Here is a 16195-nt window from a genome sequence, read left to right as displayed (position 1 = left end):
TTTTTTTTAAAGACAGGGTTTCTTTGTGTAAGCCTGACTGTCCGGGAACTTGCTCTGTAGACCAGCCTGGCCCTGAACTCACTGAGATCCGCCTGCCTCTGCCTCCCCGGTGCTGAGATTAAAGGTGTGCGCCACCACGTCCAGTTCATTTTATTTATTCTAAGATTGCTTATGTGTGTCAGGCAGTGTTAGCACACACTTTTAAACCTAGCACTCGGGAGGTAGAGGCAGGTGGATCTACGCGGAGAAACCCTATCTCAAAAAAATCTGAAAATAAATAAATGAAAAACAAATAAAAAGAAGCAATCGCCTGGATTGTTGGTGACAGATCCCTTATTTGAACAGCCCCCTCCCCCACCTCTTCTTGTGAATCAAGGTCTTGCCCAGCTCCTCCTGGCCTTGAGTTCACTCTGGAGTCAAGAATAACCTGGAGGGGCTGGAGAGATGGCTCAGTGGTTAAGAGCATTGCCTGCTCTTCCAAAGGTCCTGAGTTCAATTCCCAGCAACCACATGGTGGCTCACAACCATCTGTAATAAGGTCTGGTGCCCTCTTCTGGCCTGCAGGAATACATGTAGACAAAATATTGTATACATAATAAATAAATAAATATAAAAAAAAAAAGAATAACCTGGAGCTCCTCCTGCCTCCACCTCCTGAGTACGGGATTCCACGCGTGATTCCAGGCCATGTTTATGCTGGAGACAGAATCTGGGGTGCTTACATGTTAGGCAGCCGCCCTATCCGAAGGACACCCCAGTCTCCTACCCTCGGGTCCTGAACACATTTTCTTTTACTTGCTATAGAACCATGTAACAGTAATTTGGACTTTAATAAAAGAGAAATGAGTTTGAACTAAAAATAAAACCATACTTATCAAGAATATAAAATATTAATCTTTAATAAAATTTGTTTACTATAAAATTGTGATTCTTAAGGCGTATCTGGCTGGGCTTCTGTACAGGAGGGTTGCTGTCCTGGGTTACGACGCCACCTCTCACTTCTTCCTCTTCTTGCCCCCAGCAGGGACCTCATTCTTCTTGCCCAGAATCTTCATAAGTGCCATGGGCATGTAGTAAGGCCGCTCCTGGGAACCATCGTTTCTTTCCAGATCCTCCACTGAGTAGCAGAGTAGATCAATTAGAACAGACCCTGATAAGTGGAACCCTGTTGCACCCCAGAAATAATCTGGGCTGCGTAGATCCAACAGCCTGGTCTCCTGTCCAAGCCACTTAGTTCTTTACTCGCTGAGATCCGCCTGCCTCTGCCTCCCGAGTGCTGGGATTAAAGCTGTGCACCGTCACTGCCCGGCTATATTGGCAGTTCTATATAACCTGTTTCCTCATGTAAAGAGTATAAATGATTGTATGTTTTATAGGATGACAACAGGATAAAGAAAAATTGCATGTCAGTTCGTCATGGTGGCTTTCATTTCATCCTAATATTTAGGAGGTGGATACAGGAGGACTTAGAACACAGGGCCAGCCTGAGCTACACAGCAGAACACAGGGCCAGCCTGAGCTACACAGCATAACTCTTGTCTGGGGAATGGTTGTGTATCTCCATGGTTCTAGCACTCAGGAGGCAGAGGCCAGAAGACTGGAGTTGATCCAGCCTGGTTTATAGAGCAAGCTGGAACCAACCAAGAATACATGTAAGTAAATAAGATTTAACCAAGAAACAAAAGCATAAAGCAACAACAAAATCCTGTTAATTGCTCAGTGCGTGGCTGGGGGAATAGCACCGTGGTGAGGCATTCCCGCTTTGCAGGCACAAGGCCTGGTGGCATCATCACTGGAACAAAAAGGTACCACAATGCCCAGCACTTGGGGGCTGAGGTAGAAGGCTCATGAGTTTGAGCCAGCCTTAGCTGTACAGTTAGTTCTGGGTCAACCTGTGCTACATAGTGTGATCCTGTCCCGCCTCCCTGCATGTCCCCCTCCCCCCCGCAAAAATAAACCCAACTAACTAACTAACTAAATAAATAAATAAATAAAAGAAAGAAAGAAGAACACCCCCCCCACACACACACACACTATGACTCCCTTCTGGGAAATGTTCTGCGGTTAACATCTTCCTATGTTTCCTAACCAGGCCTCTGTCTGAGAAGGGTCCCCTCTAAGAATGTCCAGGGTTTGTTCCCTTCTTCCCTCCCCAAACTTCTAGCCTCAGAATGTCTGAAGATGCTCCCTCCAGCTGCTTTAGTTTACAAAGCTACAGACAACCTGCAAGAGAAGCCTGCAGAGTCAGGAGTCAGGGTGGGGGTCACTCACGGAAGCAGAGGAAGAGCGTGTCTACACACATGCCAAACACGCTGAAGAAGCCACTGGCGATGACATAGGCTCCCATGATGGAGGTCTGCAGGAAACAAGACTCATTGGGACCCCACTAGGCGCATCTGGGGACTTGGGTGTAGCAGAGGGAGATGTCACTCACCATGATGGGCAGCCAATAATAGTTGAGGTGGGGGTTCTCAAAGTCTTTCCCCAGCCCCTTGATACGACCAGAGAAAAAGAAGAAAGACAGGACACCTGCGTGGACAAGGTTCCCAGGGTCAGGGCCGCTCCTCTGCAGACACCCCTTTCTGCACATATTCCAGGGGCCCCCAACTCTGCAGACCCCAATGGTAATGGTGGCCCTTACCGACACCTCCGACCACCAGCAGCTTCCCAAAGAAGAGCAGCAGATCTGTGACTTTATCCAGGACAACTACCCTGCAGTGGGAGGCAGGGCGGGGGTGAGGTCCTGGCGGGGCTGGGAACAGTGATGGGGATGGCAGAGCCCTGGACCAAGCGTGAGACCCTTCTAGGCAGCGTCTGCCCGTGAGGCCAGCTTAAGGATGGGCGATCTGGGTAAGGGACCCCATGGCGGCCTGACCTGACAACGTTCCTCATGAGCAGCTTGAAGGCGTTTTTGGCTGAGACACAGAAATTCTTCCCATAGATGGCGATCTGGGAGGAGCAGGAAAGGTCAGAGCCACACCCCTGGTGAGCCTGGCCCCCTCCCCCGCCCCCGTGTTGGTGGAGCCCGGGCAGGCAGAGGGGTACAGAGCAAGAGGCTCCTTGAGGCCGTGCTCACCATGATGTAGGCGTTGCGGTTGAGAAACTTAATAAACTTCTCCAGGCACCAGAGGCAGCACTTGAAGCAGCAGATGATGCACCGGGCCACAGGATTTTGGGATCCTAGGGACAAAGGAAGCCTAAGCTCAGCTGCTGGCTCTCCAGGAGCTAAACCCGCCCATCACTGGTCACCATTCACCTCTTAGCTTGTGGTCAATGTATTCCAGGATGACCCGGGCTATCTGCACAAGGGTCAGGATGAGGGCTCCAAACGCCAGCGACCCAGTGTGGTAACTGCAGAGATTGTGTAGGTGAGATGAGACACCCCGGTACCTCCCCGTATCCCTAGGGCTGATGCTTCCCTAGGGGGCTGCCGCTGGCTCACCGGAGGGTGCGGATGAAGGCTGAGCTCAAGGGGAAGGTAGGGATGTCTTTAGGCTTATGAAAGGCCCAGTAGAAGGAGGCAAAGGCCCCAGCAAGGACGCACTGGCCCAGGGCCAGTACCCAGTTAACCGTCCAGAAGAGCCCCAACACTCCATAGATTTGCAGGTTGAAGAGAGAGCGCTGGGCTAGGCCTGTCGTCGAGTAGCCCTGGAAGGCGCACGTGAGCCCCGGGCACGAGGAGAAATTCCCAGTTGAGGCCTGGAAGTGACAGGGAGGACACAGCAGGGTCAGACCCTGGAGTGGCAGGCAGATCCTTAACCTTCCCTCCAGGCTCAGAGCAGCTCAGACTTTCCCTGGCGTGACTAACCAGCTTCCTGGTTTCCAGGTCGACCCAGAAGCTGTCTAGAAGGCCTGGGGCAAGTGTGGGGGGGATTTTATGGTTTCCACCTGCTCTGCGGCTTTCCCAGAGACCTGTTTTAGAGAAGCCTCTGCAGCTGCCGTCAAGACACTGCGGGCATTTAACGGCATTAAGTAATTTTGTTGGCTATAACAACAAAACAGTGTCTGTGTGTGTGTGTGGTGTGTGTGTGTGCGTGCGTGTGCATGTTTTGCCGGGATTGAACACTGATCCTCACCCATTTTACAACTTCCCCCCAGTAGCTGAGCTTCACACCCAGCTTTATTAGACTTCCTTTTTCTTCTTTTTTCCTTTCTTCCTATTTTTAGCGTAGAAGCTGGAACTTCAGGAACAAACGACAGTTTTTTATCAGTGACCTAATCCTCAGGCTCTGCTTTTTAAGTCATCTGTTGAGGGACTGGAGACGCGTATCAGCTGGTAGCCAGCTTGCCTAGCGTGTGCAAAGACCGCAGAAGCCCCTGCACGGTTGGGCATGCTTGTCGTCACAGCCCGTGGGAGGTAGAGACTGGAGGATCAGTTTAAGGTCACCCTCTCCCACGTAGCAAGATCCAGACCAGCCTGGACTACTTAAGATCTTGTCTATAAACAGATAAACAAAGGAACAAATGCTCTTTGAGATCCACCTTAGCACACTTGTGTGTAAAGAGACATGATAGTCAGAATCTGTATTCAAACTACCTGAGCTGCATAATTTTAGTCCTGCAATCCCAACATTTAAGGAAGCTAGGGCAAGGAGATCGCGATGAATTTGAGGTCAGCATGGGCTACAGAGTAAATTTCAGTCTAGCTGAGAGAGAGAGAGAGAGAGAGAGAGAGAGAGAGAGAGAGAGAGAGAGAGAGAGGGAAAGAATGGGGTGGTGGTGGCAAATGCCTTTAATCCCAGCACTTGGAGGCAGAGACAGGTAGATCTCCGTTTTCGAGGCCAGCCTGGTCTACAAAGTGAATTCCAGAATAGCAGGGCTACATAGAGAAACCCCGTATCAAAAGAAAGAGATAGAAAGAGAGAGAGAGGAAGGAAGCTATGCCATGCCTCAGTGGCTGAGAGCCCTTGCTGTTCTGCAAGAGGACCAGGGTTCCATTCCCAGCACCTACATGGTGGCTCATGACTGTCTGCAACTCTGGTTCCAGGGGACCCAAGGCCTCTTCTGGTCTCTTTGGACAGCAAGTACAATGTGGTGAATAAACTATACATGCAGGCCAGACACTCATGTGCATGAAATAAGAAAGAAATAACAGAATAGGATAGAAAAATTATAAAGAGAGAGAGAGAGAAAACATTCCTTAACTACCTAAAAGTTGAGGGTGGGGGCAGCTTAGGGAATGTAGTTCATGCATGAGGCCCTGGGTTCAAACAGTAGCATTGCAAAAAGGAGGAGGAGGGTCCTCAGGAAGCAGGGTCTGGCCACACGATTCACCAACATCCTGTTACTTCTGCATATGTTTGGAAATATCCATAATAACAGATAAAAATGAATAATTAAAACTAAACAAATCCAGAAAATATGACTTTAAACGCTTCACGGTGTCTGAGTGTGAGTTTGAAATAAAGCTGGGCACAGTGGTGCACACCTTTAATGCCAACACTTGGGAGGCAGAGGCAGGTGGATCCGTTTGAGGCCAGTCTGGTTTATGCATTGAGTTCCAGGCCAGGCAGGGCTCTATGGTGAGACCCTGATTCAAAAAAAGAAAAAGAAAGAAAGCAAAACCCTTCTCTCAACAGTTCACTGTGGGCCTGTGGCTGCCTTCACTGTTGGAGGGTGAATGTTGCAAAGGAAAACTGGGTCCCTCTGGGCATGGAACATGGTAGGTCTTTTCTATATCCGAATGAGCCTCCTCTCACTTTTGTGTGTAGGGGTTGTTTTTGAGGAAGGGTCTCCTTCTGTCACCCAGGCTGGTCCTGAACTGGAAATCCCCACTCTTAACCTCCAGGAAGCTGGCATTAGAGGTGTGTTCCTGTGGGTGTTGTGTGGCTTTTTGTTATGCTTATTTTTGTTTTGTAGAGACCACCTAGCCTCGTGTAGCTCAGGCTGGCTGCAGACTAGCCGTGTAACAGAGACTGCTGTAGAACTCCTGATCCTGGGCCTCCACCTCTCAGGGGCTGGGAAGACAGGCCTCCCAAGGTCCTCCAGGCATCGCTCGCTTGGGTGGACCTGAGCCACTGTCTGGGGCTCTGTTCCCAGGACACGCAGCTGTGGTCTGTCAGTGGGCAGGCATTGTATGCAGCGCCAGACGTACCCAATGGCGTCAAAACTCTTAAGCCACCCACGAGATGGCAATTAGGATCAGCTCCCATTTACAGAGCAGTGGGTGGAGACCCAGGAGGAAGAAATATTTAACGGCTTCGGTGGCCGAGAAAGGTCCTGCTTGCTAGTCAGCCCCCCACCTTCACTCAGAGGTCCTGTCCGCACTTCACTTCCTACAAAGTGGGCAGCTCAGCTACAGAACCAAGGGAGGTTCCGTCCACGGACTGTCCTTGCCCTCTCAAGTACTTCTGCATCAGAGGAAATCTGGGCTGACTGACCCCCAAGATCCCTTCAGCACCCACCCTGCTCCCTCTCACCATGGGGTCACAGGACTTGTTCACAGGCACGTTCTGACAGTCAGATGCGTTGGAGTCGGACACCCGATAGACGTACTGGGGTTGCCCGGATGTGGCCAGGTACCCAGAGATGAGTCAAGGAGAGCATGATGCTGGCTGTCAATCACAGGCCACACCTACATAGCTCCCCCTGGGACTGGAGCAGTCCACACACAGGGACACACACAGCACACACACAGGCATTCAACCCCTGCTCACCCTTGCAGCTCAGTCCCCTCACACCGCACACGGGACTCGCCCCACCCCAGAGCTGGGGAGGGGGGGCGTACAAAGGATACAGAGCAATCAGGGCCCAGTAGCTGATGCAAATGACCAGGAGGACGAAGGTGACCAGGGGGTAGAACATAGTGGACACCATCTGGCCCACAGCCCTGTAGGAAGACAAGAGCAGCCCACTGGGGCCTCAGCCCTGCGCAGGCTCTCCCAGGCCTGACCCTGGCTGCACTCCTCTGGCCTATTTGTTTCTCCAGGCCAGAAACGGAGAACTATGGCTTTTGTGTCCGCATCCCCAGCACCCGGTTCTGGGCGGGGTACACAGTGGATTCTTGCTGGGTGAACCCAATAAGGCTCACGGGACCCTTAGAGGAACCCGGAGTCACAGAAGATGCCTGGAAAGCCCAGGGAGTATAAGAGAAGAGAACCACCAAAAGATGCTGGCCCCTGCAGTCTACTTGGCAATGTCTCCTTCTCCTACCTCGACTCCTGCCGCCTCACCCAGCAAGCACCTCAGCTCCCACCTAGGCACTTAGTCAACGCAGACGCATTCAGTCCTCACAATGCCCTTGCAAGGTTTAGTCCGCTGTGACAACCGTCTTACAAAGAGGGAGGCTGGGTGTGGTGGCGATTCTTCCAATCCCAGCGTCCAGGAGGCTGAGACAGCAGGGTGGCCAGGAGTTTGAAGCCAGTCTGCGCTATACTGCAAGACACAGCCTCAAAGGAGCAGCAGGGGTAGGGGTGACACAGGAGGGATGTGGCTTGCCTGACACAGGAGACCCTGAGTTAGACCCCCGCATAAAGGAGGCCTGGCGATCCATGCCCACCCATAACCCTAACGTTCTGGAGGTAGGTGCAGGAGGATGTGTTCAAGGTCATCTTCAACTATACAGTAAGCCTGTGCCACCCAAGATGAGCATGACCACCACCAGCACCGCATCGCAGGCAGGGAGATCAGGAGTTCAAGGACAGCCTCAGCTACATAGCTGATCAGACACTAGTCTGGGCTACATGAGCTCCCGTCTCAAAACAACCAACCAACAATGACAACAACAAAATCCTTTGGGCAGCAGAGATGGCTCTGAAGTTAAGAGCACTGGTTGCTCTCCCAGAGGACTTGGGCTCACAACTGTCTGTAACTCCTGTTCCAGAGGATCCAAAGCCTCTGGCCTCCCACAGCACCAGACATGCATGGTGCACAGACATGCATGCTGGCAAAACACCATACATAAAACAAAAATAAGCCAATCTTAATACCACCACCACCACCACCACCCTGCCGCCACCACCACCACCCCGCCATCAAACAGCAACAGAGCAGAGCAGACAGGGAAACTGAGGCCCTGAGAGTCTGAAACTCAGCAGTGCTGCTGCTCACTGAGCAACACTACCTTTCTCCTCCAGGGTTCCTATTACCCCATCCAGGCCGGCATCCCTGCCCGATGTCCCCTCTCCCCCGGGGCAGGCCCTGACCTGCTGGCCTCCTTCAGCAGAGCGCAGGCGATGCGGATCCGCTGGCGCAGGAAGATGAGCAGCAGCAGCAAGATGCCCTCAAGGACAGCCAGGATAATTACTGCGGGGACAGCAGGTGGTGGTCCCCCCAGTCAGGGCTAGGGTCACCCAACCAGGACAACCCTCGGCAGCCAGCGGAGGGAGGGGACTCACGAGCAGCCAGCCAGGTCTCCTGCACGCTCTGGTAGGCGCTGAGGTCGGTGGTGAAGCCCAGCTGGGAGATGGAGGCACCGTTGTCCCGCAGCACCCGGTACTGCTGCCAGCAGTGGTAGATGCCGTAGGCCAGCACCGCTAGCACCCCCACAATCAGCAGTAGCACCAGGGGCGCTGCCACCAGGCGCAGGAGCAGGATAAAGAGTAGACTAAGCACCAGCGCCACAGCCAGGGCCCTGCGGGGGAGGAGGATAAGTGAGGGTTGCCTCCCAAGCCCTTCAGAGTCCCCCAATTTCCTTTCCTTGTACCCTCAATCATACAATGAATGTATGATTCATTTTCGGATACAAGTCCTGCCTGGCTCACGGTCTATCCTGAGCTAGCTCCCCCTCTGATCACAGCCTTGGCCTCACACATAGACCTTGTAAGGAAAGAGGATCAGGGAAGGCAGCAGGAAGGAGAAAGGGGCTGGATCCCCGGGAAGCTATGGACTCACAAGAGAATCCATTTCCAGGACTGAGCAAAATCTTCAAAGATCTTCACAGAGATGTCCCGGGCATTGATGTGATCAAGGAGGCCACTGTTTGGAGAAGGGTGGAGTCAGGTGGGGCGAGGGTAAGAGGGGACAGGGGGCTGACGGAGAGGAAAATATCTACCTGATTCCATCAGAGACACTGGTGTTATTGATCCCTGGGTATTCGGGTAAGCTAACGTTGGGGAACGGAAAACAACGTCCCAGAGCTAGAAGAGAGAACAGGGGCTGCTGGGTGGGCGTCTGCCTGACCCTCCCATCCCAGAGCACTGTCATGAGAGGCAGCGGCGATGGACGGGCGGGATCTGCTGGTATTTCAGGGCCGGGGTGCTGCAGCCTGTATTCCCTCCCTGCCATCGGTCAGACGTCCTTGCGCCCCGTCACCTGGATCCCTGCGTGGGCCAGGACAGTCATGGCCTCCTCATTGCACAGCACCCATGATTGGTCCCTCAGCTGTCATGGCCCTGGGCCAGGCTTCCGGCCCGGGATTCTGCACACATTCCGCTTCAGAACCTCCCTGCTCTCTCTCAGCTCAGCCCCTGCCCCATCTCTGTCTCTGGATCTCCAGCCGGGCCTGTTAGTTTGGTTTATCACTTACATCCTGGTGCTGAGGAAACAAGGCCCAGAAAGGTCGAGTAACCCGCCCGAGTTCCATCTGCTGGAAGTGCTCAAGTTTAAATCCAGATCTGTCTGGTTTGGAGCAGCCCTTGGGTGCCCTTCCCACTGTGCTTGCCTGGACGTTTTGTCTTTTCTCAACTAAAGTTAAAAAACATTTTCTACTAAAATAGATAAAGAAATAAAAGAAAAGGCAGCTGGACACGGTGGTGTCTCCCTGTTATCTCAGCATGGGGACAGGCTGAGGCAGGAAGGCAGCCGGGAGCCTGTTGGACCACAAAATAAGATCCTGTCTCTAATAAACCAAACCAGTCACACATGTTGGGAAGAGGTGTACAGGGAAGAAAGGCCAATGTGATTGACCTTCCCAGCCCCATCCATTTGTAACATTTGGATAGATGTCTCAGGTTGTTTAATTCCCTTCAGATTTATTCATCCATGTACATTTAATTAAAAAAAAACTTTTTTCGATTTATCTGTTTTGCTTGATTTTTGAGGCAGGGTTCACTATGTAGCATTTGCTGTCCTGAAACTCACTGTGTGAATCAGGCTGGCATTGAATCCATGGCGATCCTCCTGCCTCTGCTTCCTGTGCCCTGGGACTACAGATATACACCACCAGACTGAGCATATTTTATTTTATGTGTATGAATGCTTTGCCTGTGTGTGTGTGTGTGTGTGTGTGTGTGCCTGCGAGGGCCAGAAGAGGGTGTCGGGGCCCCTGGATGGTGTCGGATAGTTTCCAGTCACTCACTATGTGGGTCCTGGGAACCCATATATAAGCAGCAGGCACACTTAACTGCTGAGCAATCTCTCCCGCCCACCATGGACGTTCTCACGAGACCCTCAAGCAGTTGTTTCTTGTTATTGCTGCTCTATCCTGTTTTTGCAGTGCCGAGAATCCAGGAATCCAGGGCATTGCACAAGCTAGGAAGTTGCTCTGCACACCGCTCATCCAAAACCACGATTACGTCTGTTTATTGTGTGCAAATGCGTTTGGGTTGTGCAAGGCCTGTGGTGGTCAGAGGTCTAGCTCAGGAGTCCAGTCTCGCCTTCTCCCACATGGGTCCTGGGGCTCGAACTCAGGTTGGCAGACTTGGGGCAAACACTTTGTGCGCCAAGTCATCTCATCGGCCCTGCTTTACTGTTGGTCTGAGAGGACCTTGCTATGTGCCCCAGGCTGGCCTTCAAGGTCTCCTGCCTCTGTGTCCCTGTTGGAAGCTTAGGCGTGCACCATCTAGTTGGCCTAGGGCTCCTCTGACCTCTGACCTCTCCACCTAGAATGCTGCTTGAGCAGGGAGTGGTTGGTGTCTATCATCCCTGAACATCTGTCCCGGCCTCTGGTACATAGTTGCACGGCGGACGCCAGCAATCTAACTACACGGTCCTGAGGCCGGGAATGGCGGCCTGCTGCTCACTCTTGAGCCCCCATGACGTGCTGAGGGCCTTTCTCCTGGGTCTGCTTCCTTCATTTGAGAAATGGAAATATTGGATGGGTGATGCCTGAGGGGTGATGTGCACGGTTCTCACCTGGAGTAGAAGGAAGAAGGAAGCGGGGACAGAGTTCCTCCTTCAGGCTGTCCTCCACTGTCTGGGGATAGATGGGGAGAACAGACAGATGCACAGATATTGAAGTTGCGGCTCCCACCATCACTACCACCTTCACCATTATTACCATCACCATCACCACCACCATTATCATCACCACCACCATCACCACCACCACCACCATCATCACCACCATCACCACCATCATCATCACCACCACCACCATTATCACCATCATCATCACCACCACCATCACCAACATCATCATCATTACCATCAACACCATCACCATCACCACCATCATCACCACCATCACCACCACCTCCACTACCACCACCATCACCACCATTGCTACCACCACCACCTCTGCCAACAACTTCTGCTACCTCAAGGCTCAGACTGACCCATCCCTCCTTGGAGCCCAACTTCCCCCCCACTCCTCCACTCCCCGTCCTCTCCAGCAACAGCGATGGCATAGGGACCAGCATTTACCATATTTGGGGGTACTCCTGGTAGACAAAAGTTCTTGTATTCCTTATAGACTTTATCGACTGTCTCTGAGTACTGGTTCACAGGCACAGTCCACGGGGTCTCCGGGCAGGAGGAGACGCACACCTGTGGGCAGAGAACAGGCTAAGAGGCTGGTACCCAGGGCCTGGGGCGCAGGTGGGGCTCATAGAGGGCCTGGCTTCTGACCTGGGGTGTGGGGCACTGGAGGCCGTTCTGGGAGATGGAGATGACATTGGCGCTTACAGCACAGCTGAGGATGTTGAAGTAAAACACGTAGGGCTTATCCCTGCAGGAAGAGAGGCCGTGCATGCGTAAGGGCCTGGACAGGCGTGGGGCGCCATTCTCTTAGCACTCGACACCCAGTTCCTGGCCCAGCTCCTCTGGGGACATAAGGAGACCCAGAAGACCACCCAGGTAATTGATTCACCGTACGATAGCCAATGTGTGGCTGAGAGTATCGATTCTGGAGCACAGCCCCTCGTAAGGCAGCTTTATGACCCTGAGCGAGGGCTCAAGTCTGCCTTAGATGAAATGACAGTATCACCCTCGGGAGGCTTAGCAGTTTGGATGTGAACCACCCGCCCGCCTGCCGGAGCGTTGTAATGGTGACAAGAGTGTTAGTTAGCAGCTTGTTATTTCCTGCATACCTTCTGGAAGGGTGCTGCTGGTCAGTGCAGGAAGTCAGAGCTCAGAGAGGCTGAGTAAGATGTTCAAGGCCACACGACCCAAACTTATCCCGGTTGGGGACTCGGACAGCGACATCTGAACTCTAAAATCCTGCACTGAAGCTGGCTCTGCATTGTCCCAGTCCTGGGGAGGCTGAGCAGAGAGAGCTTCCCGTGTGGGCTGGCGGGCTTGGGCTGGGGACGCAGAGCCGTCTAGTACGTGGTGTGTTCCGCCCCCCCATGCTGCTCCCGCCCCCACACGCCGCTGCCCTCCCCCTGGTACTCACTTGTTCTCCCCCACGCCGCAGTAGGCCCCCGTGGAGTTTCTGGGGTACAGCACTTGCCGAGGGTCTCCATACACCCAGGCTGGAGGCAGGAACACACAACACGGTCACAGAAAGACAGAGACTTGGGGGTAGGAGCTATGGGGGTGCTCTCTCCCTGGGTCAGTGTCCTTCGCCCTAGGTTCCTGGAAACTTACCCACAAGCCCGACCGCGATGTAACCCAGGATGAAGAGCAGGAAGAGCACACAGCAGATGATGTCTGTACAGCTCCTGGGGAAGGGACAGATGTCTGAGCTGGGGAGTGTAGGGGTGCCGGTGTGGGGCTCAGGTATGGGGCATAATCCGGGGGGTGATGGGTTAGAGGATTGGGGAATGCTAGAAAGAATGGCATCCCCCCCTTTTTTTTTTTCCAAGATGGTTTCTGTGTGTAGCCCTGGCTATCCTAGAACTCTCTCTGTAGACCAGGCTGGTCTCAAACTCAGAGAGATTCTCCAGCCTCCGACTCCTGATTTCTGGGATTAATGACATGTGCCACCACCACCTGGCAAGATTGGCATTCTTTATCTATTTTAAGAAAACTTTTCTTTTCTTGGTTTTTCGAGACAGGATTTTTCTGTAGCTTTGGAGCCTGTCCTGGAACTAGCTCTGTAGTCTAGGCTGCCTCGAACTCACAGAGATCCGCCTGCCTCTGCCTCCTGAGTGCTTGGATTAAAGGCGTGCGCCACCACCGCCTGACTAACAAAGCTTTTCTTAGGATAAGAACTCTTCTGCTGACGCTGGGCGGTGGTGGCACACGCCTTTAATCCCAGCACTTCGGAGGCAGAGGCAGGTGGATGATCTCTGTGAGTTTGAGGCCAGCCTGGTCTACAAAAGCTACTGCCAGGACAGGCTCCAAAGCCACAGAGAAACCCTGTCTCGAAAAACCAAATAATAATAATAATTCTGCTGAAATATAGCACAGCTAATTACAAGCTCATGCACACACACACACACATACGCGCTTGCACACAGAGAGAGACAAGAGATGGAAAGATAGCACACTCATAAATTTTATCTGGGTGAGTTTTCCCCAAATGCATACACACCTGAGTAGCTGGCACCTAAGTCAAGAAATCGAATGACCCCAGCACCCAGAGCCCCCTCAAATCCCTCCAAACACACAAATGCCTCAGTGGATCAGGCTCCTGCAGACAGAATCCTCCCTGCACCCCTGGGGGAAGGCGCCCACAGCTCACCTGTTTTTGATGGGGCCTCGAAAGGAGGGGTCATATTTGGCTGATTTCCCTGAGGGTGGGGAGAGTGAGAATGAGGCACTGGAGGGCTCTCTCCCCACATCCTGTCCCTTCCAGACATCCCTTAGTCCCAGGAGAGCCTGCCTGTTTGACTAGCATCGAGAGGACACTAGGGAGCTGGATTCCCAGCATCCTGGCCAGCGGCAGGATGGTTGCCTGCTGTGGCTCCTACCCTAGCAACAGGTGGGAAGTGGGGCCTTTATTTTAGACAGTACTGGATGTTGAATCTATTGCTCCCAACGTGCAAGGCAAGCAAAGCACCGTCACTGAGCTAAAACCACGGCCATTTGGTTTTTATCTTCACTCTGTATTTCAGACAGGACCTTGCTGAGTTCTCCAAGCTGACCTTGAACTTGCCATTCTACTGCTTTAGCCTCCTGATCAGTTGGGAGTGAGCTTCTGACTCTCTCAAGGCCCTCCTTCTGCTGACCCTCCCAGTGGCACTCAGGGCCCATCCTATCTCTGCTCTAACCCCTTCCCGGTCCTCTCTGGACCATCCAGGTTGGAGCCCCTGAGGGGACCAAGTCACTCATCTCTGCTCTCTCAGCCCTCTGGCCCAAGGATGTGACAGAGAAAAGCCTAGTCACAGGTGGGAAGCCCTGCAGGGCACAGGGAGGAAGCAGGAACTCTGCAGACCCTCCACTGGGCTACACAGCTCCGGGTAGGCAGCCAGGTTGACATCTGAGCCGGCCTTTGGGGTTGTGGCCACTTCTTGTTCCTGGTCCTCCCTGAGTACACAGGGGAGGGGGTGGGGCCGGGCTGCCAGGGTCCTGGTGGACACTGAAGAAGAGCCTGAGGACTGGGCTAGTCTGGGGCAGGGTGGAATCTGCTTTCTTGGGTGTTCTGGACTCTGCTCCACTCAGGCCTAGGGATCCAGGGTCAATGATTGACCCAAAGCTGCTCCAGGAAGTTTTCTGTGCAGTGCTCTGGCCTTTATGTGGTATCCCAGGGGACAAGCCCCACCTAGAGGAGGCCCAACCCTCAGAATGAGTTCCCCTGTAGGCGCTGAAAATCCTCTCAGGTAAGGAAACCCTCAGCCCTCCTTCCTCAGCTCTTGCTCCTCAGGACTTGGGGAAAGACTTCCAGCCCTTTTTTCCTTTGTTCTGGGAACAGGCCCCTGCTTCCTCTCTCCTCAGGCCTCACCTTCCACAGCACCCTGCCCCTATTCCTTAAAGTGCCCCAGACAGACCCCCTTCTTTTTCTTCGCAACAGAGACCTTAAGGCAGGCATCAGCCCTTTCTCCACCAGTCCGTAGACCCCCACTTTTCACAGGGCCTGTAGCAGGCAGACCCCAGCAGCTCAGGGTACCACTCCCTACTTCTCACAAGGACGCCTTTAGTCCACGGTACCAGCCCCTGCTCCTCAGAGCTCTAGCAGGCAGACTCCAGCAGCTGAGGGTACCAGTTCACAGGAATCCTAGTAGGCTGACCCCAGAATTTTGGGGTCCCAGCCCTCTAATCCTTACAAGAACTTTCAGAGGGCCTGGCTCCCTAACTGTTCACACAGACCCCAGCATGTCAGAGTCCCGGCCACCGACTCTTCACAGGGTGTGGGTTGAGAGACCCCAGCACCTTTGCTCTTCAGAGATACAAAATCTAAAGTGGAGTTCCCCAGCTCACAAGAGTCCTAGCTTGCCGGAGCCCCAGCCTCCACCCTTGTAGGCTCTGAGCACAGGACGCTGCTGGACCCTGAGTTCTGTCCTGAGCAGAAGCTTCAGAACCCCAACCTGCCTCCTAACCATGCGGGCTTTGTTTTCCAGGGCCCTGCCCTCAGGGACTTAGAGCTCATGCCAGAACCTCTAGCCTCTCCGCCCCCTGCAACCCCCACCCCTCACCCCCCAGAGCCAGGCCCAACACCTGCACACACAGACCTCACTTCAGTACGCAGGACCTTTGCTGTGGCCCAGGCAGAGACCATCCTCCCGGGCAGGGCTGTCTCTTTCCGTGAACAGACCCAGGTAGTTCCTCTGCTTAGAACCCACCTCGGCCACCTCTCTCCAGAGCCCGGACCTCTAGTCACAGCCTTACCGTAAGCCTCGTTCTCCCTCTGCTCTCCCCCCATGGCTCAGTCTCCGGAGTGATTGGAGCCAGGGAGACCTGGCCGTTCACCTGCCGCCTGCCCCGCCCTCCAGACGTCATAGCTCCACCCCCCGCCTTGTGGTCCCCGACACACTCGAGTTCCTTCTTCTGATTTCAGATCTGCCCAGCCACCGGGATACTGGGTCTCGGGAGCTGCCTGCCCGGCGCGCCTGGAAGAACCTGGCATGCTTTGATAAGAAAACACTGCACAGTTTCTCAAAGTGCTCCAGCTGCGGCGCACCCAGACCTCAGGGTTGTGATCTGCCTCGGTCCCCCACAGCCCTTCTCTCCCATCAGGTGGCAGCCAGCAACTTGTTTTCTACCCACCACAATC

The 16195-nt window shown here is 53.5% G+C and overlaps 1 protein-coding gene across 1 annotated transcript; it reads right to left on the bottom strand.

Annotated features, from left to right (window-relative positions):
- Positions 1–889: 889 nt before the first annotated feature.
- Slc44a4 (solute carrier family 44 member 4) lies at positions 890–15847 on the bottom strand. The gene is made up of 21 exons (XM_057751127.1): positions 15811–15847; positions 13727–13775; positions 12688–12761; positions 12494–12572; positions 11728–11827; positions 11524–11646; positions 11014–11074; positions 8993–9077; positions 8833–8916; positions 8337–8572; positions 8145–8244; positions 6737–6829; positions 6420–6522; positions 3443–3699; positions 3257–3351; positions 3077–3180; positions 2876–2949; positions 2642–2712; positions 2435–2529; positions 2272–2356; positions 890–1117 (listed from the first exon to the last, which is right to left on the bottom strand). Exons 1-21 carry the CDS (start codon positions 15842–15844, stop codon positions 996–998), a joined length of 2124 nt encoding a protein of 707 aa, XP_057607110.1. The 5' UTR covers positions 15845–15847; the 3' UTR covers positions 890–995.
- Between the last annotated feature and the right edge of the window lie 348 nt (positions 15848–16195).

Source organism: Chionomys nivalis, chromosome 19 (assembly GCF_950005125.1).
Source record: "Chionomys nivalis chromosome 19, mChiNiv1.1, whole genome shotgun sequence".
Lineage (NCBI taxonomy): Eukaryota > Metazoa > Chordata > Mammalia > Rodentia > Cricetidae > Chionomys > Chionomys nivalis.
This window is presented reverse-complemented; position numbering and strand designations above follow the sequence as displayed.